The sequence below is a fragment of the Crinia signifera genome, chromosome 1 (assembly GCF_055691185.1).
Source record: "Crinia signifera chromosome 1, ASM5569118v1, whole genome shotgun sequence".
Classification (NCBI taxonomy): Eukaryota; Metazoa; Chordata; class Amphibia; order Anura; family Myobatrachidae; genus Crinia; species Crinia signifera.
In genome coordinates, this window is record NC_139217.1 from 241,843,104 (window position 1) to 241,870,495 (window position 27,392).

The following is a 27,392-nucleotide window of genomic DNA, read 5'->3' on the forward strand; positions in this document are numbered from 1 at the left end:
TGCACCAAGTACACCCCCCTCCCCTGCAGGGCACATGGTTTTGTCCATTAAAGAGAGAATTTTATTTTGTGAGTGAACCAGAATCGGGGCCACAGTGCACAACTTTACCACTATACTATTCAAAAACATAGTTTTATTTTACCTAAAGCACTAATCACTTGACTCATTCACAGTATGCAGGGGCTGGCTGGCAACTTTTAGCCCGGGGGGCAAGTCCAGAGCGCTGGCCCATAAGTAACAGCGCATCATTAAAATGGAGTTTTTTCGTTAAAAATATATGTATTAATAATAAGAAGATAATAACGACACCACAGGCTGCTCCCCCTGTATAATAATAATTCCGTGACACCACAGGCCGCTCTCCCTGTATAATAAAAGTAATGCCATGACACCACAGGCTGCTCCCCCTGTATAATAATAATGCCATAACACCACAGGCTGCTCCCCCTGTATTATAATTTATGTGTCATGACATTACTTTTATTATATTATACAGGGGGAAAAGCCTGTGGTGTTGTGGCATTACTTTTATATTATACAGGTGGAGCAGCCTGTGGTGTCATGGCATTATTATTATACAGGGGGAGCAGCCTGTGGTGTCATGGCATTGTTATTATACAGGGGGAGCAGCCGTGGTGTCATGGCATAATGCCATGACACCATAGGCTGCTCCCCCTGTATAATAATAATGCCATGACACCACAGGCTGCTCCCCCTGTATAATATAAAAGTAAGGCCACGACACCACTGGCTGCTCCCCCTGTATAATAATAATGCCATGACACCACAGGCTGCTCCCCCTGTATAATATAATAAAAGCAATGCCATAACACATAAATTATAATACAGGGGGAGCAGCCTGTGGTGTCATGGCATTATAATACAGGGGGAAATCTCAGGAAACAGCAGAAATATATATATTTTTTATTTGTGAGTTTGATCCATTCCTCACTTACTGTTTGGTTTGTTTCTCCATCCTGCTGCTGCTCCCAGCTTTAATACACTGCTTACTGCTTGCTGCTGCTGCCACAGTCCCCAACTCCCCGGTCCAGCCTGCTTGCTCCTACTTTCTCTACAGATGCGTGGGTGGGCGGCGTCATCATCATGACGTCCACACTCAGCATCTATCACTGTGGGGATCAGAGGGAACAGACGGCCGGGCCCTCCTCCACGTAGCTGTGGAGGCCGGCCGCCATGTTCCTGTAGACGCAGACAGTGCAGGACTACAGAAACATGGCCGCCGACAGTGCAGGGCTAGGTAAGGCGGCCGAGGCCGCGGACACGGCCCGCAGCACTCCTGTCAGAGCGGCCTGGGGGGCACATGGCACCCTGCCCCCCGGCTCAGCCCGCCCCTGACAGTATGGCTTATATTAATGACTAGCTATGAACTTAACGCACTTACCAGGGTTCCACTAGTTATAAAGAGTATTTCATTTAGGGACATATTTATTTATTTGGTTTTAGACCTAACATTTTTAAAAAAAATTTGCAAAGATAAGAAATGAAGATTCGCCTGAATGTATGGGGAAATAAAAACATGCTGTGAAATTGGCTCTGAAAAAAACTTGACCCTGTGATGTGTTGGAAATTAAGTGAAATTTCTATTTTGATAACTTCACTTCTTCTTTGAAAAATGTCAGCACTACTGCACATGTGTATCTTCTTATCATGCACGTGCTGGAAGCCATTTTTGTGAGAAGGGATCCTATGGTAAATCGTGAATTATGCAGCTCATATGCTGCAACAATTATTGACATCTGAAGATGATCTTAGTTACTGGGGCCAAGCTCTGGAATGCTTTATATTTACAGAGCTTGGTACATATGCCAATAAAGCATGCCCCATAGAAATCTATGGTTTTGAGGTCACAAATTGAGGCCTGCAGAGAAAATCTTCCATATAAATTATTTATTTAGAAGTGGGATGCAGTCAATTAACCTACAGTCAAAATGCTGATGGTCAAAATACCGACCACCATTGACCGATGGTCAAAATACTGACACGGTCAAAATCCCGACATTCATTATACAGACATGGTCAAAATACTGACATGGTCAAAATACTGACATTTAAAATGTTGACAGGTCAAAAGGTCGGCAAATTTTTTTCATAGAACTTTTCCATTGAAACCAACAAAACCTTATTCTAGCAGGGAAGCTTAATAATACCTTCTGTACCCTGGTTTATGTATATGACTCTAACCAATGCCAAAACCTGTTATTTGCCAAACTAGTTTCCCTCCTCACCTGATTTAGACAGGGAGAACTCATTGTTGCTGAAGATTTAAATTCTACTCTGAATCCCACTTTGGATCTTTCTGCTCCTGTGGCCTCAACCAACTCCTCATCGATATCAAAACATTCAAAGGGGTCGAACCTATTATTCCCAAAGGGTGCGAGTTCCCATTCGGGTGCCGTTTTAACGCTGAAAAATGACACCCGAATTAACCCTAACTCGCACCCTTTGCTGGGCCGAATTAGCTGAAAATTGTTGCACCTCTATGTCGTGACAATACGCAAACACTGGGCGCATCCGCACCCTTCAGGTGTAATAGGATCAACCCCAAAGTCTCTCCTGCATCTCATGAAGTCCCAGCTCCTTTGTGACTCTTGAGGGGTGAAAGACCCTTCTGCTTGTGATTATACATTTTATTCCTCACGCCATAATTTATACTCCTGTACTGGCATGTTCCAGCTAATCTACCAACTTGCTGTGAATATCCAATCAGCCCTCATTCATCATGCATTTGGTCCGACTATGCCTCTATTTATTCTGATATTTTGGGTTTGCTTTCTTGCCCTTACCCTGGCCCTTATTCTGATCGGTGCGGCCGGATCCGATTATGCGGCCAGGACCGTGCGTGCGAAACCCCGCCTTTCATACGGATCGCCAACTCTGTCCGTACGCGGTAAGAAGCTGGCCGAACGGACCGCACGTGTATTTTTCACGGAATACGCCTCCTCCATCTAAGGGAACCTCCCCCATCATTCGATGGTCGCAGACCATCGAATGCAGGACCGAGTGGTCCACCAGCTCCCGTAACCTCAGACCACACGGACATTTTTCCATGCAAAAGCAGGGATCTGGGCGGGCAGCTGACATCCGGCGATGTCATATGTCCGCCCCCTACACGTGCGTCACGGCCGCATCACCATACGTACGCCCAGCGTTTGCATGGGAACGCCCATGAAACGCAGGGCGTATGCATATGGTAATGAGGCCAAACAGCCCTTCATGCCCCTCTCCACCCCCTGTTCGGAGTGTTCACATATCATGCAGGATTTGGCCGTACGCCCCGCTCGCACATGCGCAGAGACGCCTCTGCACATGCGCACATACAAAACATCGGCGGCCCGAACGCACGCGGATATATCCGCACCGACCAGAATAAGGGCCCCTATGACATGGTGCCTTAATGAGCCAAGAGCCTTAAATGGCATCACTAGCCCTTATATGAAAAAGGAGAAAAGACAGGCAAAATTCTTGAGACCTGAGATTCCCATGGTCAGATGGTTCACGATCTTACTGCTATTAGAGCTGGCTTTCAGACTATGACAAACCTTGATTTAATTTATGGCTTTCTATCCAAATTTCACCTGCCAAAATTATCCCAAATTATCCCAAAGTGCTTTGGACCGAGATCTCCATTGAAGATATAGATCCCATGTGATCCCAGGTGGCCAAATGATTGGCTGATTGCAATCAATAAATATTTTCACCTAGAGGAAATTGGCTTGTGTCTTGAGAAAGCATGTTGTGAAACACGTGTCGACAGGAACAATAGGCCATAAACTCCCCATCAGGTATCCCCCAGGTCTACACCTTTCAACTCACCATAAACTTAACCTAAACCTTAATAACTAAACTTATCTAATAAAAAAGACACAGACACAAGTGCTGGCGTTTCAAAATGAATGTCAATTTATTTTGACATTTAAACTAAACTATATATATAATGGTGGCGGCACCAAAGAACGGTCACTATAGGAAAGTGGGGTTAAAGATGTTTACCATACACACCATCGCTGGTGATCACTCTCCCCGGTCATCCACTCGTGCTAGTGGTGACCACCCCCCGGGCGGAAGCATGGCCGATGACCATAGATGTCAGGGGAGAGCGACACCCCACTATCTACACACACACACCTCAAGATCTTACAAGGATGACCGTTCTTTACCGCCGCCTAAGAGAGAAGAAATAGTGAAGGGTGGGTGGGGCTTTTCCAGACAGAGGAAGGACTTCCTGTTAGCATATTCCTTTTCTTCCCTGTCTGTACCCTCCCACTGCTCTGATAGGCCTTGTGCCCATCCTATTTGCATGTCAGCTGACCTTCCAGTGTAACCTGGGGAACCCATCAGGGGTTTATGCTTTCTCATTGCTTATTCAGCATTCGTGGTTCTTAAACTCCCCATCAGGTATCCCCCTGGTCTACACCTTTCAACTCACCATAAACTTAACCTAAACCTTAATAACTAAACTTATCTAATAAAAAAGACACAGACACAAGTGCTGGCGTTTCAAAATGAATGTCAATTTATTTTGACAATTAAACTAAACTATATATATAATGGTGGCGGCACCAAAGAACGGTCACTATAGGAAAGTGGGGTTAAAGATGTTTACCATACACACCATCGCTGGTGATCACTCTCCCCGGTCATCCACTCGTGCTAGTGGTGACCACCCCCCGGGCGGAAGCATGGCCGATGACCATAGATGTCAGGGGAGAGCGACACCCCACTATCTACACACACACCTCAAGATCTTACAAGGATGACCGTTCTTTACCGCCAAAGCTAGGCCCCGAGCCGCAGCACCGCCACCGAGTAGGAAACGCTCAGCACTGTGTATCTAACCAGCTAAAAACATCGCCCAAAAACAGAGCTACGCCCTCCGGGCTCAGATGAACACCATCGCTTCTATACAGCGCACTCCGCTGAAAGCTGATGGCGTCATGGCGAATAACACCCCCGCCATTGGTCAGCAGGTACTTCTCAACTGCAGCGTTCACCGTCTTCCGTGAATGCTCCAGGCGGGGGCAGGACACCGCATTTCTCCACACAATCCTCGATATAATGGAGGACCACACCAACTTACATGTTGGCAAATACAGCAAAATAAAATAGAGGTCCCGCACAATCACAGAGCGTAGCTCAAGAGCGGTTACCCGCCCTAAGTCATTGCCACCCAGGTGGAATATAATGACTCTCGGGACCCCAAAATTTCGCAGGGCTCGAATCAGCCCAGCCTGCAGTCCTTTCCACAACATACCTCTCTCACCCAGCCATCTAACCTCCCCAGCCCGACGGAACACACGTACATCAGAGGCAATGGTCGCCCTAGAAGCCTAAAAGACAAAGGAATGTCCCATCATCCATACGGACTTAACGTCCTGTCAACCTGAAATATTTATAGAGAGGTTAGAAGGCTGTCGACAAGCTTGCATACCACACACTCACCACACTTGTTAGGAGAGAGGAATGAGAAAACCGTGGCCGACCAGCTCTTGAGGCACAAAACACACCGTCTGGAGTAAACTAACAAGTACGCCATGCCAGATTGTAATTATAGCCGAATTGTGCCCCCAGACGGATGTGAAAACACACCTCAAGGCCCCCACTGGAAGTTGACGAGCGCTTATTCGTCCAGTCGACCATAATGAAAAGTGACAGATAAGGCTGGCCGAATGTACCTTCGGAATGCTGCCGAGCGCCATCGACCCAAAGATTGAATCTCTGCGTCGAAGCGGCCCTCCGCAGCCGCCGAGGTAGCAGCCCCAATTCTAAAGGAATGAGACCCAAATTCCCTAGGATCGAGGCCCATGGCCTCCAGCGCCCGCCCCAAGACGTGACAAAATTGGTATTTGGTGAGCGGTGACCCATCCTCATGCATCAGCCATGCGCCGGGAAGGTCCGAACGCACCTGGGCGAAGGCCGAGACCAACGTCACAGGGCACGCCCTTTCCACCGTGCACGGGAGCAAGGACAGCCACCGCCCCCTCCCAGCCTGGTCCGTCTTAGAACGTCGCAGGTGACATAGCACCGAGTCAGCTTGGACCACCAGATCATCCACAGCCAGAGGTTAGGGCATCCGTTTTGACGGGGCCACCAGCTCCCCAATCCTGAAGGCCCCGTGATATGCCATCACGTACGCCATGCGGAACAAGAGGACCTCATAATAAGGCCAGAAAATGTCCCCCAGGGCGTCCAGCAGTGCTGGAAGTAACGACATATGGATAGGGCGCCTGCAGTCCGGGAGAGCGGGCTTAGCCCGCCGCCAACCCAGTAACAACCTGGACACCAAAAATGACCGGGACAGGTCCGCCCTACCCTGCAGCGAGGAGAAAAAGGACACCCCTGCCAAAGTCCTGCGCACAGAGGCGACAGAGCGACCAGCGGAGTATGAACTCCAAACAAAGGCCGCCATGGCCGCTTCAGGTGTCTTACCTGCTTGCGGAGCGGACAGTCTGAACTGCTCCCACTCCTGCCATCCAGCCTGATAGCAATGGAGCGTCCGTGGCGCGATAGCCCGCATGGCTAGCCCCTCCATTCCGGCCTGATCATCTGCCAAATATAAGAGGGACAGCGTTCACCAACAATGGATGCATCAGGAGCCAGGGCCAGGAACCTATTCCAGTCGGCCCTGGACAATGCGTCTGCCACAGAGTTCTCTACTCCGGGAACATGTTGTGCCACAAACTGTATGTTGAACAGCAGGCATCTCAGCACCAGGCGCGCAAGCAGGTGGACTACCGGCATGGAAGCTGAACCCTGCCTGTTAATTGAGTGCACAACTCCCAAGTTGTCGCACCAGAATATGATGCTGGAGTCGCGAAGCCTGTCCGCCCATAATTCCAGCGCCACTACAATGGGGAACAACTCCAGCAGCAATAGGTTTTTTGTAAGCCCTTCCGAGACCCATTCCACGGGCCATGGAGCGGCGCACCATGAACCGTGAAGGAAGGCTCCAAATCCCACTCCGCCCGCTGCATCAGTATACAATTGTAACTGTGCATTGGTGCGTGGGCTCGCAGGCCAAATAAGGACTCCGTTGAACTGTTCCAGGAAGGAAAGCCAAGTGCGCAAGTCCCTCTTTATCTCTGCGGAGAGACGTACATAATGGAGGGGGTGTCTGACGCCTGAGATGGATCTCTCCAACTTCCTACAAAAAACTCTACCCATGGGTATGACCCTGCATGCGAAATGCAGAAGCCCAAGGAGCGACTGGAGCTGGCGCAACTGTAGTTTACCCGTGGCCAATGCTATGCTAATGGCTCCGCGTAGCCGAGACAGCTTGTCATGGGGGAGGTGGCAAAAGGCCGCCACTGTGTCGATTTCTATCCCCAAGAAAGACAGGCACGGTACTGGGCCTTCCGTCTTGTCCGCCGCAATGGGGACCTCAAAATCCCGGAAAAGCTCCTGCAGGTATGTCAGCAGGAGCTTGCATCGCTGGGAACCAGCAGGGCCCACGCACAAGAAGTCATCTAAGTAGTGGGCCACACCAGTTTCGTCTGAACCCGACACTACGCACCAATGCAAGAAACTGCTAAAGCGCTCGAAATAGGCGCAAGAAATCGAGCAGCCCATCGGCAAGCACCTGTCCACGTAAAAACCCGTGGGAAGGCGAAAGCCCATGAACCGGAACGATTCCGGATGAAGTGGGAGGAGGCGAAAGGCGGACTCGATGTCCACCCTGGCTAACAAGGCCCCGTGTCCGTGGCCGCGCACTATATCAAGCGCCTGCTCGAAAGACTGATACCGCACGCGGCACAAGTCTTCGAGGATGGAGTCATTAACAGAGCTGCCCGGGGGATGAGACAAGTGTTGGATAAGCCTAAACTTGCCGCTAGCCTTCTTGGGGACCACCCCTACAGGGGAGAGAACCAAGTTCTCAATAGGGGGGGACGGGAAGGGGCCCACCATCCTACCCAGGCTCACCTCCTTGTCCACCTTCTCTAAGACTACCCCGGGCATCTGTATTGCGGATTTTAAATTACGGGGGGCATGAGCTATTACTTCCCCCCGAATTGGTAAGCGGAAACCCAGGCGGAAGCCTTTCTCTAAAAATTCAGCCTCCTCCCTACACGGGTACCGTCCCAGCCAGCCGGCCAAGCTGTCAACCCGTACAGGAGAAGGGGCCTTACTGAGGTGCGCCCCCGGCTGCTGCAGCCTGGGAGGTGCCTCCTTGCTTTCCTTTCCTGCAATCCTTAAATGGGTGATTGCCCCAGCATTTTGAGCATGCGTGCTTGAACTTGCATGAAGCGCCAAGGGCGCAACCCGCTCCATTGAAAGTGAAGCAACGCCCAGCGGGGGCTCCCCCCGCCCTCCCACGAAAGGGTTGCTGGTTCTTGCGAGGGGCGGGGCTGGAGGCTGGCGTGGCCGCAGGAGCAGCCGCAGGAGCAGCCGCAGGCTTTGGCCCCATCCATATCTCCACGTCCTTACACCCAAAAGCCATAACGGCCAACCCGGACTGCTTGCGACGGAAGTTCTCATCATAGGAGCGCCATGAGGAGTCGGCTTCGGAAAGGAACATCTCATGAATCATGTGCATGTAGCGCACCATGTTCATGTGTTCCTGCGGTCTTGTTTCTAAGTAACAAGCCGCGAACATAAACATGCCCGCCTGCCACCGGTGATAGGTGCAGTAGGCCTCCTCCCCAATACCCCCTCGTCTCTTCGCCGCGCGATATTCTTTCTCTGCCTGCGCCGTCATAGCGAAGAAGCTGACGTACTTCCCGTCCCTAATGCGTTCCTGAACGCTGCGCCTGAGTCCCCTAAACACGGCCTTGTTCTCGCACTGGACTACTTTTCCCCTAGGGAACAACGGGGACCCCGGGCTACCGCTGGAACTGGAGTGCCTACGGCACCTGTGCCTGCGCCGCCTGCGGGATTTACGGCCTCCCTCTTCCTCCGACGTTCCCGAGTCGGACCCGCCAGAGGAAGAGGAGGTATGTGCAGCCCTACGCCTGCGCCACTTGCGTTTAGACGCTGACCCACCTGAAGTACCTTCCACTGGTACGAGGCTCATCTGGGAGGACTCCTCCACCAAACCCACCGGAGGGGTTCCGGAAGCGACGATATCCCTCGCACTGAGAGGGGCCGTAGGTCTTGCAGTCGCGGCCGGGGCGGCCCTACCTGACAGGGCTGGGGTAGGGATCACTGAGGTGGCCGAAGGGGCAGGACTGCTGTCCGGAGCACCCCCCCAGGAGCAGGTGACTGCCTCATAAAATTGGATAGCAGGGACAGGAACTGCTGTACCCCCCCATCTGCAGCCGCAGGTATCAGGGGGGTTGCTATGGGTACTGGAGCAGGAGGGGCAGGGGCCTGAGTACTGCGTAGTGGGACTAGCCTGGCCCTTCTAAGCAGCTGTCGCCTAGCCAGGTGCAGCGGAGACCTCATCCCTGTGGCCCTCACTCCCCTAGGTGTTTCAGCGGGGGCTGCTGGCACCATCTGGGCCCTATTCGGCCCCTGACCCCCACCCCTGGCCCGCCCACGGCCCCTACCCGGTCTAGTAAAGGTGGGAGGGGGAGCTCCGGAGGGGAGACCCCTCTGGGGCAGCCTAGAAGCCAGGATGGGGATGGATGAGGGGCGGAGGATAGACATGGCCCTAGCTGCTTCATGGGGCTGTGTAGGGGTGGGCTGTCCTGCCTGCACGAATCCGCCTCTGGCGCTGGACCGGGCGGAAGGCCGCGATCCAGGCCTAGCAGTCGCGCCTGCGGGCGTGCGGGGGCCTAGCCCTCTCCCGCGGATGTTTGCGGCACGGGCTCTACCCCTGCCCGACCCCCCCTGGCCGCCGCGACCACCGCCGCGCTCCGCGGCCTGTACTCGCAGTACGCGAGGTCCGGCGCCGGGCCGCGTCATCAGCCGGCGCCGCGACCATCGCGTCAGGCTGTGCGGGCGGCTCCGGCGCCGCCAGGCCTCGCCGCGATCCCCTCCGGTCCCCACTGGAACCACCAGGGACCACGCCGCTAGGCCCCGCGACCTCCCAAGCAGCCTCAGCAGAATCGGTAAGGTGGGCAGGTGGGCGGGTAGCCCTACGCGGCCTATAGGCCATGATGAAAGCTAGTCTAGCTAGGTAGAGAGGGACAGATGAAGATAGAGAGGGACAGATCTGGTCCTGCAGCAGCTTTTCCAGACAGATGAAGGACTTCCTGTTAGCATATTCCTTTTCTTCCCTGTCTGTACCCTCCCACTGCTCTGATAGGCCTTGTGCCCATCCTATTTGCATGTCAGCTGACCTTCCAGTGTAACCTGGGGAACCCATCAGGGGTTTATGCTCTCTTATTGCTTATTCAGCATTCGTGGTTCTTTTTCTTTCTAAGTCAATATTGTTATTATAACCAAATGTGATAGAAATTAACTGTATTAGCCCACACGCAAAAGTTTTGGGGACAACAGTGCCTAGTAAAGGGTCTCCCCTCCAAGTGTAGGTGAAACCCTCATTTAGCCATTAACCCTATTCAGAAAAGTAATTATCATTAATAAAGATAGAGGTTATAAAGGCTACAAAACGTATGCAGGTGTATTATTGCTTACCGACCACCAGAGGCCAGCAGATCACCAATAATACAAAATAGGAACCAGTTTCCCCTTATACATTGGCATACAGCATTAAAATCAAAGGCTGAATCTCCAATTGTTATATAAAAAAAGGGTGATCAGCAGCTAAATAACTGGCAGCACTATTGCACATACTGTGGCCCTTATTCTGATCTGTGCGGAAATTCCCGCATTCTTACGGAGCGGTCCGCACGCCACGGTGTTTTTCCGCATGCGGCCATCGTCCGTAGAAACGCCCACGTGTCCTCCGCATTCGGACGGACTCACTCTTTAAGAACAGGGCGTGTTTACGGACGACATACAAATCATGCGTGTGCGGGAGAAACACTCCGATTCGTCACGGTATTACAGAGTATTACAGAGTATGCTCGGGAATACCGCATCCGAACGGGAGCCAAGCGGTGCTACCGCACGTAAGCGGAGGATTTCCGCCAAACAACCCACTATGAAGTATCTTCTGCAATACATCACATGACCCACTTATTCAATTACCTACCCTCATAAAAAACAGCTTATTTGGAATTGGAATCAATTAGATTCCAATATATCCTTACAAGCATGCCTAACACATGCATAGCACACATTAACCCTTACAGCAATGTAAGTGCAATGGTTTCTATTACACCCTGTGTCAAACATTATAAACATTCTACACATATACTATTTAAAGTGCTAATAAAACCAACAACTGTGAACTTGCATAAAGAATTTATTAAAATATCTATTTAACATAATGAAAAAAAAAAAAAAGGAAACATTAAATGAGCAGGTCTTTTAGGTCCTGCAAGTCGGCTTGAAGGAGCCGGAGATGGTGCTCTGCTCGCAGGAGGGCCCCACGCACCCCCTCATCTGCCGGTGTGGTGTCATCTGTGGGCATGTCAAAGGGGCAAAAATTAGTCATGTTATTCATGCATACATTTCACATACTACGACATAAATTGCACAAATGCTAGGTGACATGTGTATATATATATATATAGAGATATATATCTATCTATGTAGAGAGATAGAGACACACATAGATAAATATATATGACACATACATATATACATACATGCAAACTTATTTACTACATACTGTCTATTTTGCCCTCGACCCTTAACTCTGCAGAAGACATAACAGTCATATTGTTTCTTCTCAGTCACAACCCACCCATGACTAACCAATGTCAAGCAGGTCATGGCCTACGTCAATAACAACTTGTCACAATCTGCTCAATCTAAGTTCAGTGATGGTTGGTGGCATGGGAGTTATGCAAATGTCAGGAATGCACAATACACATCCTCTAAATCATAATTCTGTCTAAACCAACCTACAATTCTGTGAGTGACAAAAATAAATCAGAACTACAGGGGGGGTTTAGGTAGAGGAGGCTCCGGGGACACTGCCAACTTGTGACGCCATTCCAAGGTAGGCCGGCCCATACTCCATTTCGAGCATACATCCTACAGTTTATAAATAACATTCACCAACAATATCGATGCCACTATTTGATGGGTCATAATCTACGCTTGCAGCAGGTGATTTTAATCCACAAATGATCCACTCATCCCTTTACTCCTGGATCCTGTTTAACTTCAACGGTTATGTGGCAGTCCAAATGGACCTCCAACCCATCCCACAAACCTGTGTAATTGAGAGGTGTCCTGGATGAAAGTGATGCCTTGGACTCCCCATCTAACCCGTACCTGTATCTGTAGCTACCCACTTTGGGGTCTATATGATTAGTATGTGGCCAAAATTTTTAATCAACAGTGCTACATAACATATACCAGTACAACTACTTCATGAATGATGCATTATGTAAACATACCGATCTGCGGCGAGTCCGGTGCCTGGCACGCCTCCTCCCCCTCGGAACTTGATGTGTCCGGGGCAACCGTGGCCTCCTCAGCCCCCTCCTCCGCCATCTCCTCGACCACAACAACCTCCTCCTCCAACTCCTCCTCCACCTCCTCCTCCAACTCCTCCACCTCCTCCTCCAACTCCTCCACCTCCTCCTCCAACTCCTCCTCCACCTCCTCCTCCACCACCACCAGCACCTCCTCCTCCACCTCCTCCTCCGCCACCAACACCTCCTCCTCCGCCACAAACTCCTCTTCCACCTCCTCCTCCTCCACCTCCTCACGCACCACCTCCTCCTCCACCATTTGCTCCTCCTCCACTTCCTCCTCTTCCACCCTTGCCGCCACCTCCTCCTGGGGGTCTTGGGCCTCGTCCTGGGCCAGGCCTGCCTCCGCCTGTTCACGGGCCTGTCGGGCTCGGGCTCGTGCTGTGTGGTAGAAAAAAACATCATGGTCAATGTCGGCTCATTGGGGCACATTTATTCATCCATAACAAGACATACATGGAAGGGTGATAATGATGGCAAACGATGCAGGAAAGTAGCTCCTTACTGTTAATGGACTCCAAATTGTGACATTTAAATTATTATGTGATTGTTAGTCATTTGTTCACACATTACAACCCAGGCATTTATCAATGTGTAACACATATTAGATTGGGCACATTGTATGCATCAGAATCCTCAATGCTATGGCATGACATATAAAAGGCACATGACTGCATGTTAACCAGGAAGAAGCACACATAAGAGTCTATGGACTTTTAAACCCATGGACACCCACTTATCATGAGACACATTTTATTGCTTATATATGCTATGTTGTAAGTGCGAAATTTCATAGCTAAAATACTCACATTCAGCAATTTCGCCCCTTATTTGTGTGAGCAGCTGGGGCTGGCGCCTGCGGAGGTCCGACCACCGCCTCTCCAGCTGCCCGAGGGACCTCCGCACCCGAGTGCGGGCGTAAATTCGGCGCCCTGCCGCTCTGTACGCCCTCCGCTTATGGCGGTTTGTTATGAAGGGCCCCGCACGGCCCAGCCTTGTCTCCATGACGGAGACAAGAACCTTGAGCTCCTCATGCGTGAAGGGTTCTGCCCTTCGTGTCTCCGCCATGTTGACAATGGCATCTATCAACCAATCAGGTGGTGGCATTGGTTGATCACAGTTATTTGTGATAATAACTTTATTGTTCATTTTTACATTAACAGCGTCTCTGCGCCAACACAAATGGTGAAAAATTCGCATGCCTTCAAAACCGTAGTGTTGATGTATGCCAATGAACAAATCTGATATATATAAAACACAGTGTGTATGCCCTTAGCAAATCCAATAAGGCCGCGCTCCGCCAAGCAACGCGTGCTATAGCTTAGCAAGGCATAGCTGTAGTTAGCATTACTTACTCTATGCATATATGTGTATGCGTACATTTATGTGTAAAAGACACATACACACACTTGCAGGTATCCTGAAACCAGCATTATACACCAGCCCTGCCTGCCTGCCTGCCTGCCTGCCTGCCTGCCTGCCTGCATGCTCCTTGAAATGTTGAAACATGTGAATAAATTCCAACATCATATATAGATATATATCTATATATGCAAACAAATCATACATCAACACAGGAAATAATCACCAACACATGATAGAATAAATCAATGTACTCACCAGTCATCAGGGATAGTATCAACTACAATAATGAAGATATAACAAACACATAAGATCCCTTGTCCAAGGTATAATAATTAGCACCTATATTGAACTTCCCCCCAAACTAAGCACATATGATAAATATCTCCTATTTCTTTGCCATTAGGAGGGCAGGCTGGCTAATTTTCGTGTTGTAACACTGACAACTAACACACTGTACTTATTTGAAGGGGTGATTTGTACAATAATTGGTGTGTTGTGTCAACTCAATAACATGTACCTGAAGTATCTTTGCGCCACAGAGTCCCGCAGCTGGTATCCCCTCCGGCATTCAGGGGCGCGGGATGGGCGCATGGGCGGATCTTGCGGCTCAGATGGTACCTCCCACTCATCAAAGGGTATCTCACGCCGCACAGCAATGTTGTGGAAAAATATACACAGGCCCACGATCCTCGACACCATTTCAGGCGCATATTGTAAGTCACCACCAGTGCGGTGGAGCACTCTAAATCGACCTTTTAAAAGGCCAATTGAGCGCTCCACCACTTGCCTGGTGGCAACATGCGCCCGATTGAATGCCTCCTGTGGGCCCGGTGCTGGGTAGCTGTACGGCGTAAGTAGCCAGGGCGTACATGGGTAACCGGAGTCACCCAGAACCCACGCATCACGGCCTTCCAGCTCTTGGAGTCTATGCCATATCCCGGTTTGTCGGATGACATGAGAGTCATGGGCACTTCCGGGAAACTTCGAGTTGAAGGCGAGAATCTCCATGGATGGGCCACATACCACCATCACGTTCAGTGAGTGGAACAATTTGCGGTTCCTATATATCTTCTCACTTCGAGATGGAGGCACAAATGGTACATGGGTGCCATCCACAGCCCCTATCACATTAGGGAAGCCAGCAATTTGATGGAAGGCCTGCTGGCTTCTGCGCAGGGTCTCGGTGGCAAATGTCATGGCCATGAAGTGCCCCTTGCGCCTGAACATGGCCGACGTCACACGCCTCAGGATTCGGCAGAAGGCCGGCTGAGATATTCCAGCAAGTACTGCCACTACTTGTTGGAATGATCCTGAGGCGCAGAAATGCAACACCGCCAGCAGCTGTGTGTGAGGCGGAATTGCTGTCGTGATCCCGTGTAGAGGTTCCAGATCGCTCTGAATTAAGGTGAGCAGATCCAGAATGACATGTGGCGGTAACCGGTACCTAGTAAGTACCTCATCATCGGGCATAGCAAACAGAGTCACCCGTGTGCGATAGATTCTAGCACGTCCTGGCCTCCTTGGCCGACGAGTGGGGAGAGCCGCAAGTGCCCTTAGCCTCCTCTCCATGTAGCGCATAATAGCTTCTGCAACCTATAAAGAAATGAACATAAATACTGATGCACCTATGCACATAATGGCCATATCCCACTACAAATAGATTTGTAGCCTTCAATACGTACAATAGATGGCCGCCCCATGAAATCCCGCAGATCCATTTGACTCTCTAATGATGACACAATAATATGAACTCAATACACACCGTCCAAAACACACAGATAAAGGTGTCAGCATTTTTTGCCGACATCATGTACTATGACACATTTCATCTATTGCTGGGACATGTTGTCCTGCAATAGATGAACCCACACAGGTTTAAGCCCTGTGAGTGAAATAGTGAACATGTGACATGTTGCAATAATAATACACCACTTTGCTGGCCCAACAATCTGTAGTCAGTGAGGCAATAGTGCATACATTCATACACTTACATTGTTAATGGATATCATATCTACAAGGAGCATGGAAGAGCTTACCTTAGACCCTGACAAGTCCAGATCTGAAGACAAATGATTCTAGCAGGAAGACATTATTTATAGGGCTCTCACATGTGTGGTCTATAACAGTAGAGATGAGTATTGCATGACTTGTGGCCTGGATTCTCTAAGGGAATGGGCTACTTTTAGCTTGCACTAAAACGCCACAATACCACAGTAGTCATGAATGAAATGTCATGTCATGCTAGCAAATAGCATGTGTATTGAGCAATAGTCACAGGTGTATCAGAAGATTCTATGCAATGTTAGCATTGGTGACCAGTATTTCATGTCGAACTTTCGCCAGGTTTTACACAATGGAATTTCCGCCACCGTATGCGGCGCGAAAAACCAGCGACGTACGCTCACGCACGGAACGCAGCTGCCGCTGATGTCCGCCAAACAGATTACACAAACAGTATATAAAGGGGTATTAGAAGGTGACAATGTTGTTGCTAACATGGCTGGATCCCAACCAGAGGTGGACCCAGTGCTGCAGCAACTATTTGACCAGATGGACTCCAGCACCACCTATGTGCCACTGCACATGCGGGCAGTGGGTAATGAGGAGGCTGCTGGCCCTTCTCCAGCAGGGGAACCTGCACCTGACCATTCTACAGCAGGCCAACCTACACCTGGCCCTTCTGCAGCAGGCCAACCTGCAGCTGGCTCATATCCACCATCAGCAGAATTGTTTGGAACACAACAGGGGACTTCACAAGGTAGTACCATGGCCAGCACTTCAAGTGCAGCGACTGGTGCCAGGGGGCGTGGCCAGGGACGTGGCAAGGGGCGAGCCAGGGCAACAGCGGAACCACCCAAAAAAAATAAGGCATATGAAGCACAGGAGCTGGCCATCCTGGTTCCCCGAGCACGTGATTGGATAGAGTGTCCATCCGAGAGGCTGACACACACACGCAGATGGAAGATTTGGGAACAGATAACGGCAGAGATTAATGAAGTAGCGCCACAAGTTCGTGAGACGGACCATGTGAAGAAGAGGCAAGTTGTTTTGTGATACATGTGGCCAGTAATAGCCAAGTAATGATTGAATTGATGCTTAGATGCATTTAGCAAATGGCCCGTGAGGTTGTTACGATACACATACATTATTGCCATGTAATTTCATTGTGAGTTAGAGTACGGTGATTGTGAATGTGTATTGTAACGGTTGATATCATAGTTGCATGTAATATTATATATGGGACAATAATCACATGTTGTAATATGTAGCACAGAGCAATGGCTGCAACAGCTAACATTGGGAGTGACATGTATTAATATGTCAACTTACATTGCAGGTGGCAGGACTTCAAAACCAACCTGAAGAGGAAGCTGACCAAGCGGTGGGACCACAGCCAGACATCTGGGGCCGGCCCCATGCCATCAGGGCTAGAGCTCACCCCCCTGGAGGTGATGGCCGAGAGCTGCATATCAGTTGAGGAGATCCGGGGGGTGAGCACTATGGATAGCGAGGCCCCAGCTGAAGTGTTTGCGTCTTTTCTGGAAGGTAAATATTGGTCATGCCATAAACTTGTGCAAGTAATTATCGTAGAATGTCTCCTAATTGTGTTTATCTTTGCCCACAGACACCCCACCGCTTGGTGACGACTCTGTTCAGGAGGTGGAGGAGTCCGTGCCACCTGGCCCCAGAGGTAGGCCTGTGCAGCAGCAGGCATCGGGCCAAGCCGATTTGGCCGCCTTGGCCGAGGTGCTTGGGGACATCAACCAGCAGGGAGACTTGGCATCAGAACGGGTGCGTAGGACCGAGGAGATCCTGGCGAGCTTGGTCAGCACCCAGCAGTCCATGGCTGCGAGCATGCAGGCCATGGCTGCAAGTGCTCAGGTGCTGGCCGAGCAAGCCACCCGCCAAAATGATCTCCTCCTCCACCATAATGAGCTTATGGTGGAGCTGGTTACCAGCAACAGGGTCCTAATGGCATCCGTTTCTGGTGCATTACCAGCGGCAACACTCCCTGCTGGCAGGAGGGGTAGACCAGCCAACCCCTCCACATCATCTGCTCCACCTGCCCCAGCATCTGGCCGTCCCCGAAGAGCTGCTGCACAGGCCAAGGAGCCTACCAAGGCCAAACGTGGTCGGAAATGAACTTGTGGCTGCATTAATCTCTGCCGTTATGTGTTCCCAAATCTTCCATTGTGCTGTGTGTGTCAGCTTCTTGTGTCCAATCACGTGCTGAGGGGAACCAGCTGAGGCCTTGCTTCATATGTCCTTTGTGGTTCCCCTGTTGCCCTCTTTTGCCTGGCATTACTGTCAGCTGTACTTGAAGTGATGGCCATGGTACTATCTTGTGAAGTCCCCGGTTGTGTTCCAAATGATTCTGCTGATGGTGCATATGAGCCAGCTGCAGGTTGGCCTGCTGCAGAAGGGCCAGGTGTAGGGTGCCCTGCTGTTGAATGGTCAGGTGCAGCTTGCCCTGCTGTAGAAGGGCCAGCAGCCTCATCATTTCCCACTGGCTGCATGTGCAGTGGCACATAGGAGGTGCTGGAGTCCATCTGTGTGCAATTATATTTGTTTTGTATTATTATTTATTTTGCGGCATTCCTGCCATGTTGATTATTGTTTGTATGTATTATTTTATGGTCATTGCATCACACTGCCATTGACTGTGACATGAATATAAATAAATGTGTTTACTTTACCCAAAATGTGTGGTTTCATGAGTACATGTCAAATACACATGTGTATTGCTAGTATTAATATTCTGTCATGTCCATTGTTAGCAGTTTTAAAGTGTCTGACAAGTACAGCATATGTGGGTGTTTAGTACGGGTTCCTTGAAGCAGCAATGGTTTCAATTAAAGCACTGACAAGCGGCCTATTAGTGAGTAATGAGTAAAGGAGTAGATTCTATTGGGTTCAGGTGTTAATGGTTGTAGTCATTAGGCGTACGTTCGCCTACCGCATGAACGAGTGGTGTCCGCAAAGCAATAGTACACTTGTGGACACCGCACATTTCTGCCCTTTTTTAATCGCGTGCATTCGGAGTGGTTTCCGAATGTACGCCCCCCAACATAAGTGTACTCCCCCGTGTCCGCCCATGTTTCCGCCCCGTTTTGCCCACTTTGAAACTACGCCCATGTGTCATTCCGCATGACGCCCATAATACGCCCCTATTTCCAGACTGATAGCGGTGAACAGTTTTGGACGGGATTTGCCCGAACTGGTACCGAGTCAAGGCGTGGCACATGCGCGTAGCGTTCTCCACGCATGCGCAGACGTCGTAAAGACGCGATCCGTAAGTACGCGGTAAAGTCCGCGTCAATCAGAATAAGGGCCTGTGAGAGAACCTGCCAATGACATACTAACAGTATATACACACTAGGAGATAGCATAGAAAATCATATGTGGAACCTTCAAAGTGAAAATAAATTATATACTGTGAGATTGCATGCCAATTATGTGCTGGTCCCTAATTAACTGAACACTAGGCAACTGTACCCCATGAGTGGTCTTCTACCCCTAAGCAGGGGATACTCTCATACAACCATTAATTCTATCTAGAGGTTAATAACCTACCATCATTTAAGATAGGCTGTATGAGATAAAAACATATGCGGATGTAATCCAGATCACCTACCACTAAAGACCAGCAGATCACAAACATTAGGAGGACAGCATAGAAATTACATGCCAAACCTCCTAGTGTGGAAAAGAGTGATCAGCAGTAAAACAGCTAGCAGCACTTTAATTGCATATACTGTGAGAGAGCATGCAAATGACACGCTGTCCTCTCTAACTAACTGAATCACTGAAACAACTGTGATCGCTAACAATACAGTATATACACACACCAAAAGGCAGCACAAAAATGTACATGCTGAACTTCTTTAAATGTGTAAAGAGTGATCAGTAGTGAGATAATCAACAGCACTAATCACAAACTGCGGAATAGCAGGCAAATTACAAGGCTCGTATAATTATAAACCCCAATTTGAGGAAAATAACCCAGCATCAGTAGAAATAGATTATATGAGATATAATATGTGCAGCTGCAATTGTGCTTAGTGACTACAAGAGGTCAGCAGATGACTAAAAATGACTCCGCACGATACTGTAGTTGTATATTTATAAGAACTGAATACCCTTCTGCATAAACCGTTACAAAACAAACAGTTTTGTGGCTGGGTAGGTTCATAGCCGTTAAGAGGAATATAATCCCAAAATGGCTCTATCTTTTTCAGACCCTTCCTATAGCTATTCCTGCTTCTACCCTAAATAATATTCAAAAAGCGCTAGAAGAGAGCTTAATAGGCCACAAACCAAGTCCCAGAAGGGGACAATATTTGGACAGGTCCACCATATATGGATATCATCGAACCTCTGCAGCCACACCCACGGCAACAGTCAGATTAAGAGGACAGGTACATTTTATCTCTCAGGGCTTTATTTGGAACTATTATGCAGCAAAAACCTTGGGGAGGTTAGTCACAGGAGATGCTAGAGGTCTTCCTGACATAAAACTCTACTATCTGGCCTTACATCTTTCTCAAATTATTGCTTCCTTTTCCCTCCCTGGCTCTACTTCCTAGCTTGACATTGAGTTAGCATATATCAATCTCCAAGACCTGACTACAATATAGAGTTTGCCCTCCTCGCACGCACCGGCCCTCTACACCTAAACTGCTCCCTACTATCAAATTGAATACTAAACTCCGGTATTCCTTATCTTATAAGAGGAAACTTAACTCTCTGATGCCTCCATTGACCTCTCTTTGGCACAATCCCCTTTTTTATCTTGGATATTCTTTCACAAAGTTCTGCAATTGTACTAAGATCAGGCTTTAATTTACTGCTGACTTTTCCGACGATGGTCAATGGCTGTCTCAGTCTAAACTACAAAAGAAAACCCCATAATAGATACTTGACCTCTTTGAATTCCTTCAAATTTGCCAATTTTTTTTAGAGATGAGCGGGTCCGGATCCCCAAGATCCGACAGATCCGAATATCGGGGATCCGGGCCAGATCTGAGCCGGCTCGGGAGTTCCCGCCTGAATTCCGGACCAATAACGAGGCCGAACGTCATCATCGCGCTGTCGGATTCTCGCGGGAGCGGGATCTTATAAAAGACGCATGCGCGCCCCGCCATCTTCACTCCAATCTTGCAGAGGGAAGAGGGTGGTTGGGAAGCTCCGTGTGCTCCGTGCTGTGCTCTGTGCCATGTGCTCCGTGCTGTGCTCCGTGACCTGCCCTGTGCCCTCACTGCCCTGTGCTGTGCTCCGTGCCATGTGCTCCGTGCTGTGCTCCGTGACCTGCCCTGTGCCCACACTGCCCTGTGCTGTGCTCCGTGACCTGCCCTGTGCCCTCACTGCCCTGTGCTGTGCTCCGTGACCTGCCCTGTGCCCTCACTGCCCTGTGCTGTGCTCCGTGACCTGCCCTGTGCCCTCACTGCCCTGTGCTGTGCTGTGCTCCGTGACCTGCCCTGTGCCCTCACTGCCCTGTGCTGTGCTGTGCTCCGTGACCTGCCCTGTGCCCTCACTGCCCTGTGTTGTAGACTTGAGAGTCAGTGACTGTTTATAGGCCTGAGCCCTGTAGTGTGATTTAACTAACTAGGTGCTGCAGTGCTCACACGCAGGGGCTGCAGTGTCCACTGTCCAGGGGCTGTCCTGTGGCCCGTGCCCTGTTGTGATTTATTTAGCCCTAAGCCCTGTGTTGTGATTTATTTAGCCCTGAACCCTGTGTTTTTTGTGATTTATAAAATATTCTTTATTAAATTTTTCACATAAATAACATACCATACAAAACAAATAAGTTAATTTTCACAGAATATCCTCAACAATATTTTGATAGCGTTAATGTCACATACAAAAACTAATAACTAAATAACAAAACAAAGACAAAAAAAGGGAAAAACAAAACAAAAGTAAATGTACATATTAATCAGTGCAATGATATTGGTCTATAACTCTATACATATCCCCCCTATTACCAGTCAACATGCAATCTTTCTAAGATCCAGGTGCCCTACAAAGCATGAGGACCAGCTACCTCCTGATAATTGATATCTGTCTCTAGAAATTCAACTCTATACTGTGTAATACCGCTATGTAAAAAGAAAAAACAACCCCCTTTCAGTTGAGCAAACGATGGTGGGGCCCTTTACTTAAGTGCAATAATCGTAATACTAAAGTGCTATATGTTCTCATATCGTGAAAAAATATCTTTATAATTAATATTTACTATAATTATCAATTACTATATAACAAGTGTAATAAAAGAATAATTTTCTAACCCTTCGTAACAAACAATATTTCTCCACATCTAATATAAACTTATCTCCAATAATCTCTGTGGTTGCTATATAGCATATTCATAAAATTTCTTTTTCTTTTTCTTTTTCTTTTTTCCACGTTGCTTCCCCCTTACCCTTTCCTTTCCCTTTTTTCCCTAAGATTTGTGAGCAGCAGTACCATTACCCCGTAGCTACCGTATATCCAGTGCTCAAATTATGAAGAACAGTACTTGTAAATTAGGGAAAAAAAAAAAAAAAAAAAGACATTTCTAACTCACTTTAAAATATATAGAGTGATACCACAGCCCCCAAACTTTGAAAAATTTATTTAAATTATTCCTATTGGTGTATATCACCATCTCATGTTTGAACACCTCATTCACCAGATTGGTCCACTCAGAGAGAGACGAGGATCTGCCGGCCATCCAAGATCTAGCAACACATACCTTAGCCAGAGCTGATAAGATATTTGCCATCTGCCAACATTCCCTCATATCTCCCGTACCGGACCAGACTCCCAAGATTAAAGAGTATGGAGTAATTTCGCGAGACGGGATTCCCAAGTCAATCTCAGTGCTGCAGTGCTCACACGCAGGGGCTGCAGTGCTGCTGAGTAGTACACTGTGTACAGGGGCTGCAGTAATACAAGGGGCTGTGTCCAGTGTGACGGCCTATATCTTATCCATTGTCCAGTGTCACGAGTCACTCACGACATATATCCTGTGTCCTGTGTGACGACATATCCTTTGTCCAGTGTGACGACATATATCCAGTATCCAGTGTGACGACAATATATCCTGTGTCCAGTGTCACAAGTCACAACATATATCCTGTATCCAGTGTGACATGTAACATGACATGAAAAATGTGTAGTGACCTCATCCCAGTTATATGTGGTGTGTGTATCTTTAGAGAACATTATCCATTGTCCTTACATAAAAACTGACATTAACATCCTTTTTTTTAATCTTGCCTACAGCAAACACGTAGGAGAAGAAGATATATATTTGGAGAGTGATGTTAATGAGGGCGACCAACCAATTTACAGCAATACTCAAGGGGTTTATTATGACTACTCTGAGTCTACTATAATCAACAAAGAAGATGACGATGTCTACATTTTACCGGATCAGTAATCCAGTAACTGCATCACTAAGAAGAATCTGCAGTCACCATTGCATTAATGCATTACAAGCTTGCAGTTTTTTTTTACCAATTCGAACTGCTTGTTATTCCATATTCTCCCTCCAGTAACTTATATTGATGTTAGTAGTCATGTAATGTACTGTATAGGCCAATTCACTCTGTGACATTGACATTGTTACACAGTATAATGCATACAATGGTTTATAAATATGTTGACAAGTCTCTTGCCTTGTATGTGTCACCCTATTACAGAAGAAGGCATTATATAAACACCATACTGCCAATGACAATTTGTACAGGAAGCATTTAAATGCAATTTACTACTGTTTTAGAAGCTAGCAAAACCCCTAAAGATGATTGAAATAAATATTGGTGTGACCAGAATCCAAGAGCCCTTCCTCAATGAGCAGGGTGGTCTGGACATATCTCTGATCTTATGTTTTTCTTTTTTTTCTTATCAATTTACTGATTTTGTTAGTATTTTAAAACAAATTAGGCAAAGAAGGTTACATAGGCAAACATTACTATTGTCTTGACTAGAGTAAGCAGCATTTTAAGATTTACCAAGAATTCGGGACTCAAAAATGCGCATCCAGCAGAAGCAACAATAGCGATAATATTTAGCCTATCAACAAGGCCATATAATTGGGTTCTGTAACAACTTATACTAAACATCTGCTGTAGATGTGTAATGCTTGTGTTTGTGGGCTTGCCCTAGATTGCTTGAAATGTGGCTGCACCTGCAGTTTTTAAGCAAAGAAATAATCTGTCTCTCCACTTGCAGCTTAATAGCTGGTCAGCAACAGGGAGTGCCGGATTAAGGGGGTCATTCTGATTGACTCTGTAAACTGCGAAGCTCCCAGATGACGAGTCCCTGTGACTCCGCCCCGCTATGTGAAGGGATGTGTTAGAAAGACACATCCCCTCGCATGTTCCCGCAGCAGCGGAAATAATTTGATGGTCGCCGACCATCAAAGGATTTCCACTGCCTTTGCAAATATAAGTAATTTGAGACTGACTTATATTTGCGGCCGCTAGGATGAAGACGGGGTGGGTGGCTGACATGTGACATCAGCCGCCCGCCCCAAGGCAGGTACCCATGCGTTTTCATGGGAAAATACCCCGACCACCCCGTCCCTACCTCCCCGCTGCAAATTGCCGCGGCTGTTCACAGTCGGTGTTTGTGCATGCATGCAAACCCCGAACATTGGGATAGGGGCCAAATTTGAAACAGAATCGCCCCCATAGGGCTTACTGGGCCTGTAGCCTGGAGCTGAAAATGTTCATGGGCCTACTATGAGAAGGGGAGGAGGTGAGGCCAGTGCCATGTAGGCATGTAGAACCCGTACACTATAATAACCCCCAGTGTCAACCTTAATGTATAAAAGTATAGATGGAGCGGGTGTCATCTTTGCAGGGCTGGCGGTGCCACACACCAGCCCCCACCAGCCTTACAACGGAGCTCCCCCGCCGCCTTTCCGCCGGTCCCCACCACGTTCCCCAACCTCCCCGCTCCCCCCCTAACCCTGCGCATCTCCCTGATGCGGATATGAGCGTCCCAGTCAGATGTAGCATTTGCTCGCCAGCGGGGGTGGTCTGGCGAGCCACAGCGCTGGATGAGCGGTGCTACATCTGTACAAACATTTCATCATTTTGTGTGAATAATAGAAATGTAATTTTAATACTTATGACTTATGGCCAACCATGTGGCAAAAGGTCATCATCATGCTGTCATGATGATAGAGACCTTCAGTGAAGACCTTAAACTATAGAGAGCATATAATAGAGAGAACTCCAACAATCTCCACAAAGTACGCAGGACACCACAGCCACACACTACAGATGTCCCCTTTAATATCCTTGCTGCAATGCTCCTGCATCACAGCAAGGATGCTACGCCATCAAAGTAAATGAGAACATATTTCCTGCGATATTACACAAAATCGCCCCCGTGTGTACACACCTTTAGTGTTCTGCAGGTGTAATGTAGGTGTGTAGTCTATGCAGAGAGTGATCTGGCTTGCACCTGGTATAGGGTTGGTACAAATGTGTGTAACTAGAGATGATGTATACATATGGTAGGGGAGGTGCAGACACATACAGTAGATGCAGATAACTGCATGCGGTGGAAGGTCTGCACTGCTTTCCATGCACACAATGCAGCTGCACTTGCAGCAAACTTGCACACAACTATGAATCCGTCGCTTGGTATATAATAAAAGCATTGTATGAATCTGGTGTTTGTATATGTTTATTGTAAGTTAAATAAATATAATTAAAAAAAGAAAGATTGACAGAAATTATTTCATTGAATATTTCAGCAAGACTTTGTTCATTCTGAAGAGTTTTTCTAGAAATGCAGAAGTGAAGCAGGTACAGTAGTCAGTGTATGCTCCATGCCCCAGCATTACTTATCAAAGATGTTGGTGTCTATTTAGCCTAAGGGTCTGATTCACATTTGATTGGACGGGATGATTTCGGCCCTGTTACCAATGTTAGAGGCCTGCACAGGTCCTTGCGCAATTCTGCGCATGTGCAGAACCCCTTTTTGAACACCTTCAGCGATTATCACACTGGCCGGGGCGTACTTGTTGAGGGAGAGAAGGTGGGCAGGCTGAGGGATGGGGCAGGGGAACGTCCAGCATTTTATGGGCATCCCAATGAAAATGCTGGACGTTCCCCTGGGAACAGAGGCAGCCCTATGCCTGCTTGGGGCGGGCACCGGATGTTACATGAAGTCAGCTTCCGCACCCTTTTGGTGATCTCCGACGGTAATAAAAGTCAGTTCTGACTAACTTTTAAAACCGAAGGGGAGAGAAATCATTAAATTTCCCAATTCTTGGTAATGTGCACATACCGTATATTAACTTCATCGAGCCAGAGATACTTTGCACTTTAAATCCATGAGTGAGCAATTCAATCAGTTTTTATTATATTTTTTTATTTTTCTTATATAATTGTATTAATGTGATTTTGATATAAATATTATCAATTTCAACTGCATCTTGTTATTCATTGTGGTAAAATGCGCTGCTCTCCTTGTTTCCCTTTTTTTCCCTTTGGTTTATTTGTCAGGGACTGACTACCCCTGAAACTGAGCAGCAGCTTTTTCCAGAAAACCAGCTCCTATTTTGTGGTGCCCTTGTCTTTTTCTCCAGTAGAATAAGATCTCACATAAATCTAATTAATGCCTGTTCTAATTTCCAGAAAAACCTTTTTAAAAACAAACACATCTATGAGCATCTGTCTTCATTGCCTTCTGAACGAATAGGGAAAGAATTAACACTCAAATGGAATGTACAGTAGATATTCCTTTATTGATAGATCACGAAACTGTTTTCAAATACTATCACAAAACACTTAGAATTTTACAATCTTCAGTTCTTCAGGAGGTACATGTGAAACTTGTTCATAGGGCGTATATTTAACAACAACAAAGGAGTCACTTTGTTCCGGAGGAGACTGGGCGATGCCTAAAGTGTAAAACCGGTGTAGGCACCCTTTTCCACAACTTCTGGGCCTGTAGACACACAGAGAAATTCTGGAACAAACTATTGGGTACTTGTTTCCTAGCACGGCCACAATCTTGTGGATCGTGTACCTTTAAGTTAAGGTACACGATCCACACGATGGACCCGATTTCCTTTGAAATCAGGTCCATTTTGCCGGCTAAGACACAATATCGGGGGCATCGCGTCGGTCGGGACCATTAACATTGGTCCCGACGCGACCGACGCGATGCCCCCGATTTTTTCCATAGGCTTCAATGTTAAAAAATATTTTAACATTGAAATCGTGAGGATCGTGTCGGGAAAGGTAAAATATCGGGGGCATCGCGTCGGTCGGGACCATTAACATTGGTCCCGACGCGACCGACGCGATGCCCCCGATTTTTCCATAGGCTTCAATGTTAAAATATTTTTTAACATTGAAATCGTGAGAAAATGTGAAAAATGTGAAATGGGCCAATATGACCCATTTCACATTATAGATGTCCCCGTCGTCACCCCACGATAGACGCCAACCCGAAGCGTGGCGAGCGCAGCGAGCCCGCGAGGGGCGGCGGTGCGCGTCCTCCGACCTTTTCATTCCCCTACTATCCACGTCGGCGTGGAGTTGAGAATAGAATAGTGTGGCGAGC

General features: G+C 48.1%; 1 protein-coding gene across 2 annotated transcripts in view; it reads left to right on the forward strand.

The window, feature by feature from the left end:
• LRRC25 (leucine rich repeat containing 25) overlaps positions 1–25,891 on the forward strand; it is a 91,652-nt gene extending 65,761 nt beyond the window's left edge. For both annotated transcript variants that reach the window (XM_083179463.1, XM_083179464.1), the window contains exon 3: positions 23,085–25,891. In XM_083179463.1, coding sequence (XP_083035589.1) covers positions 23,085–23,241 — 157 coding nt within the window. In that variant the 3' untranslated portion in view covers positions 23,242–25,891. The remainder of the gene's footprint in view (positions 1–23,084) is intronic.
• Positions 25,892–27,392: the final 1,501 nt, after the last annotated feature.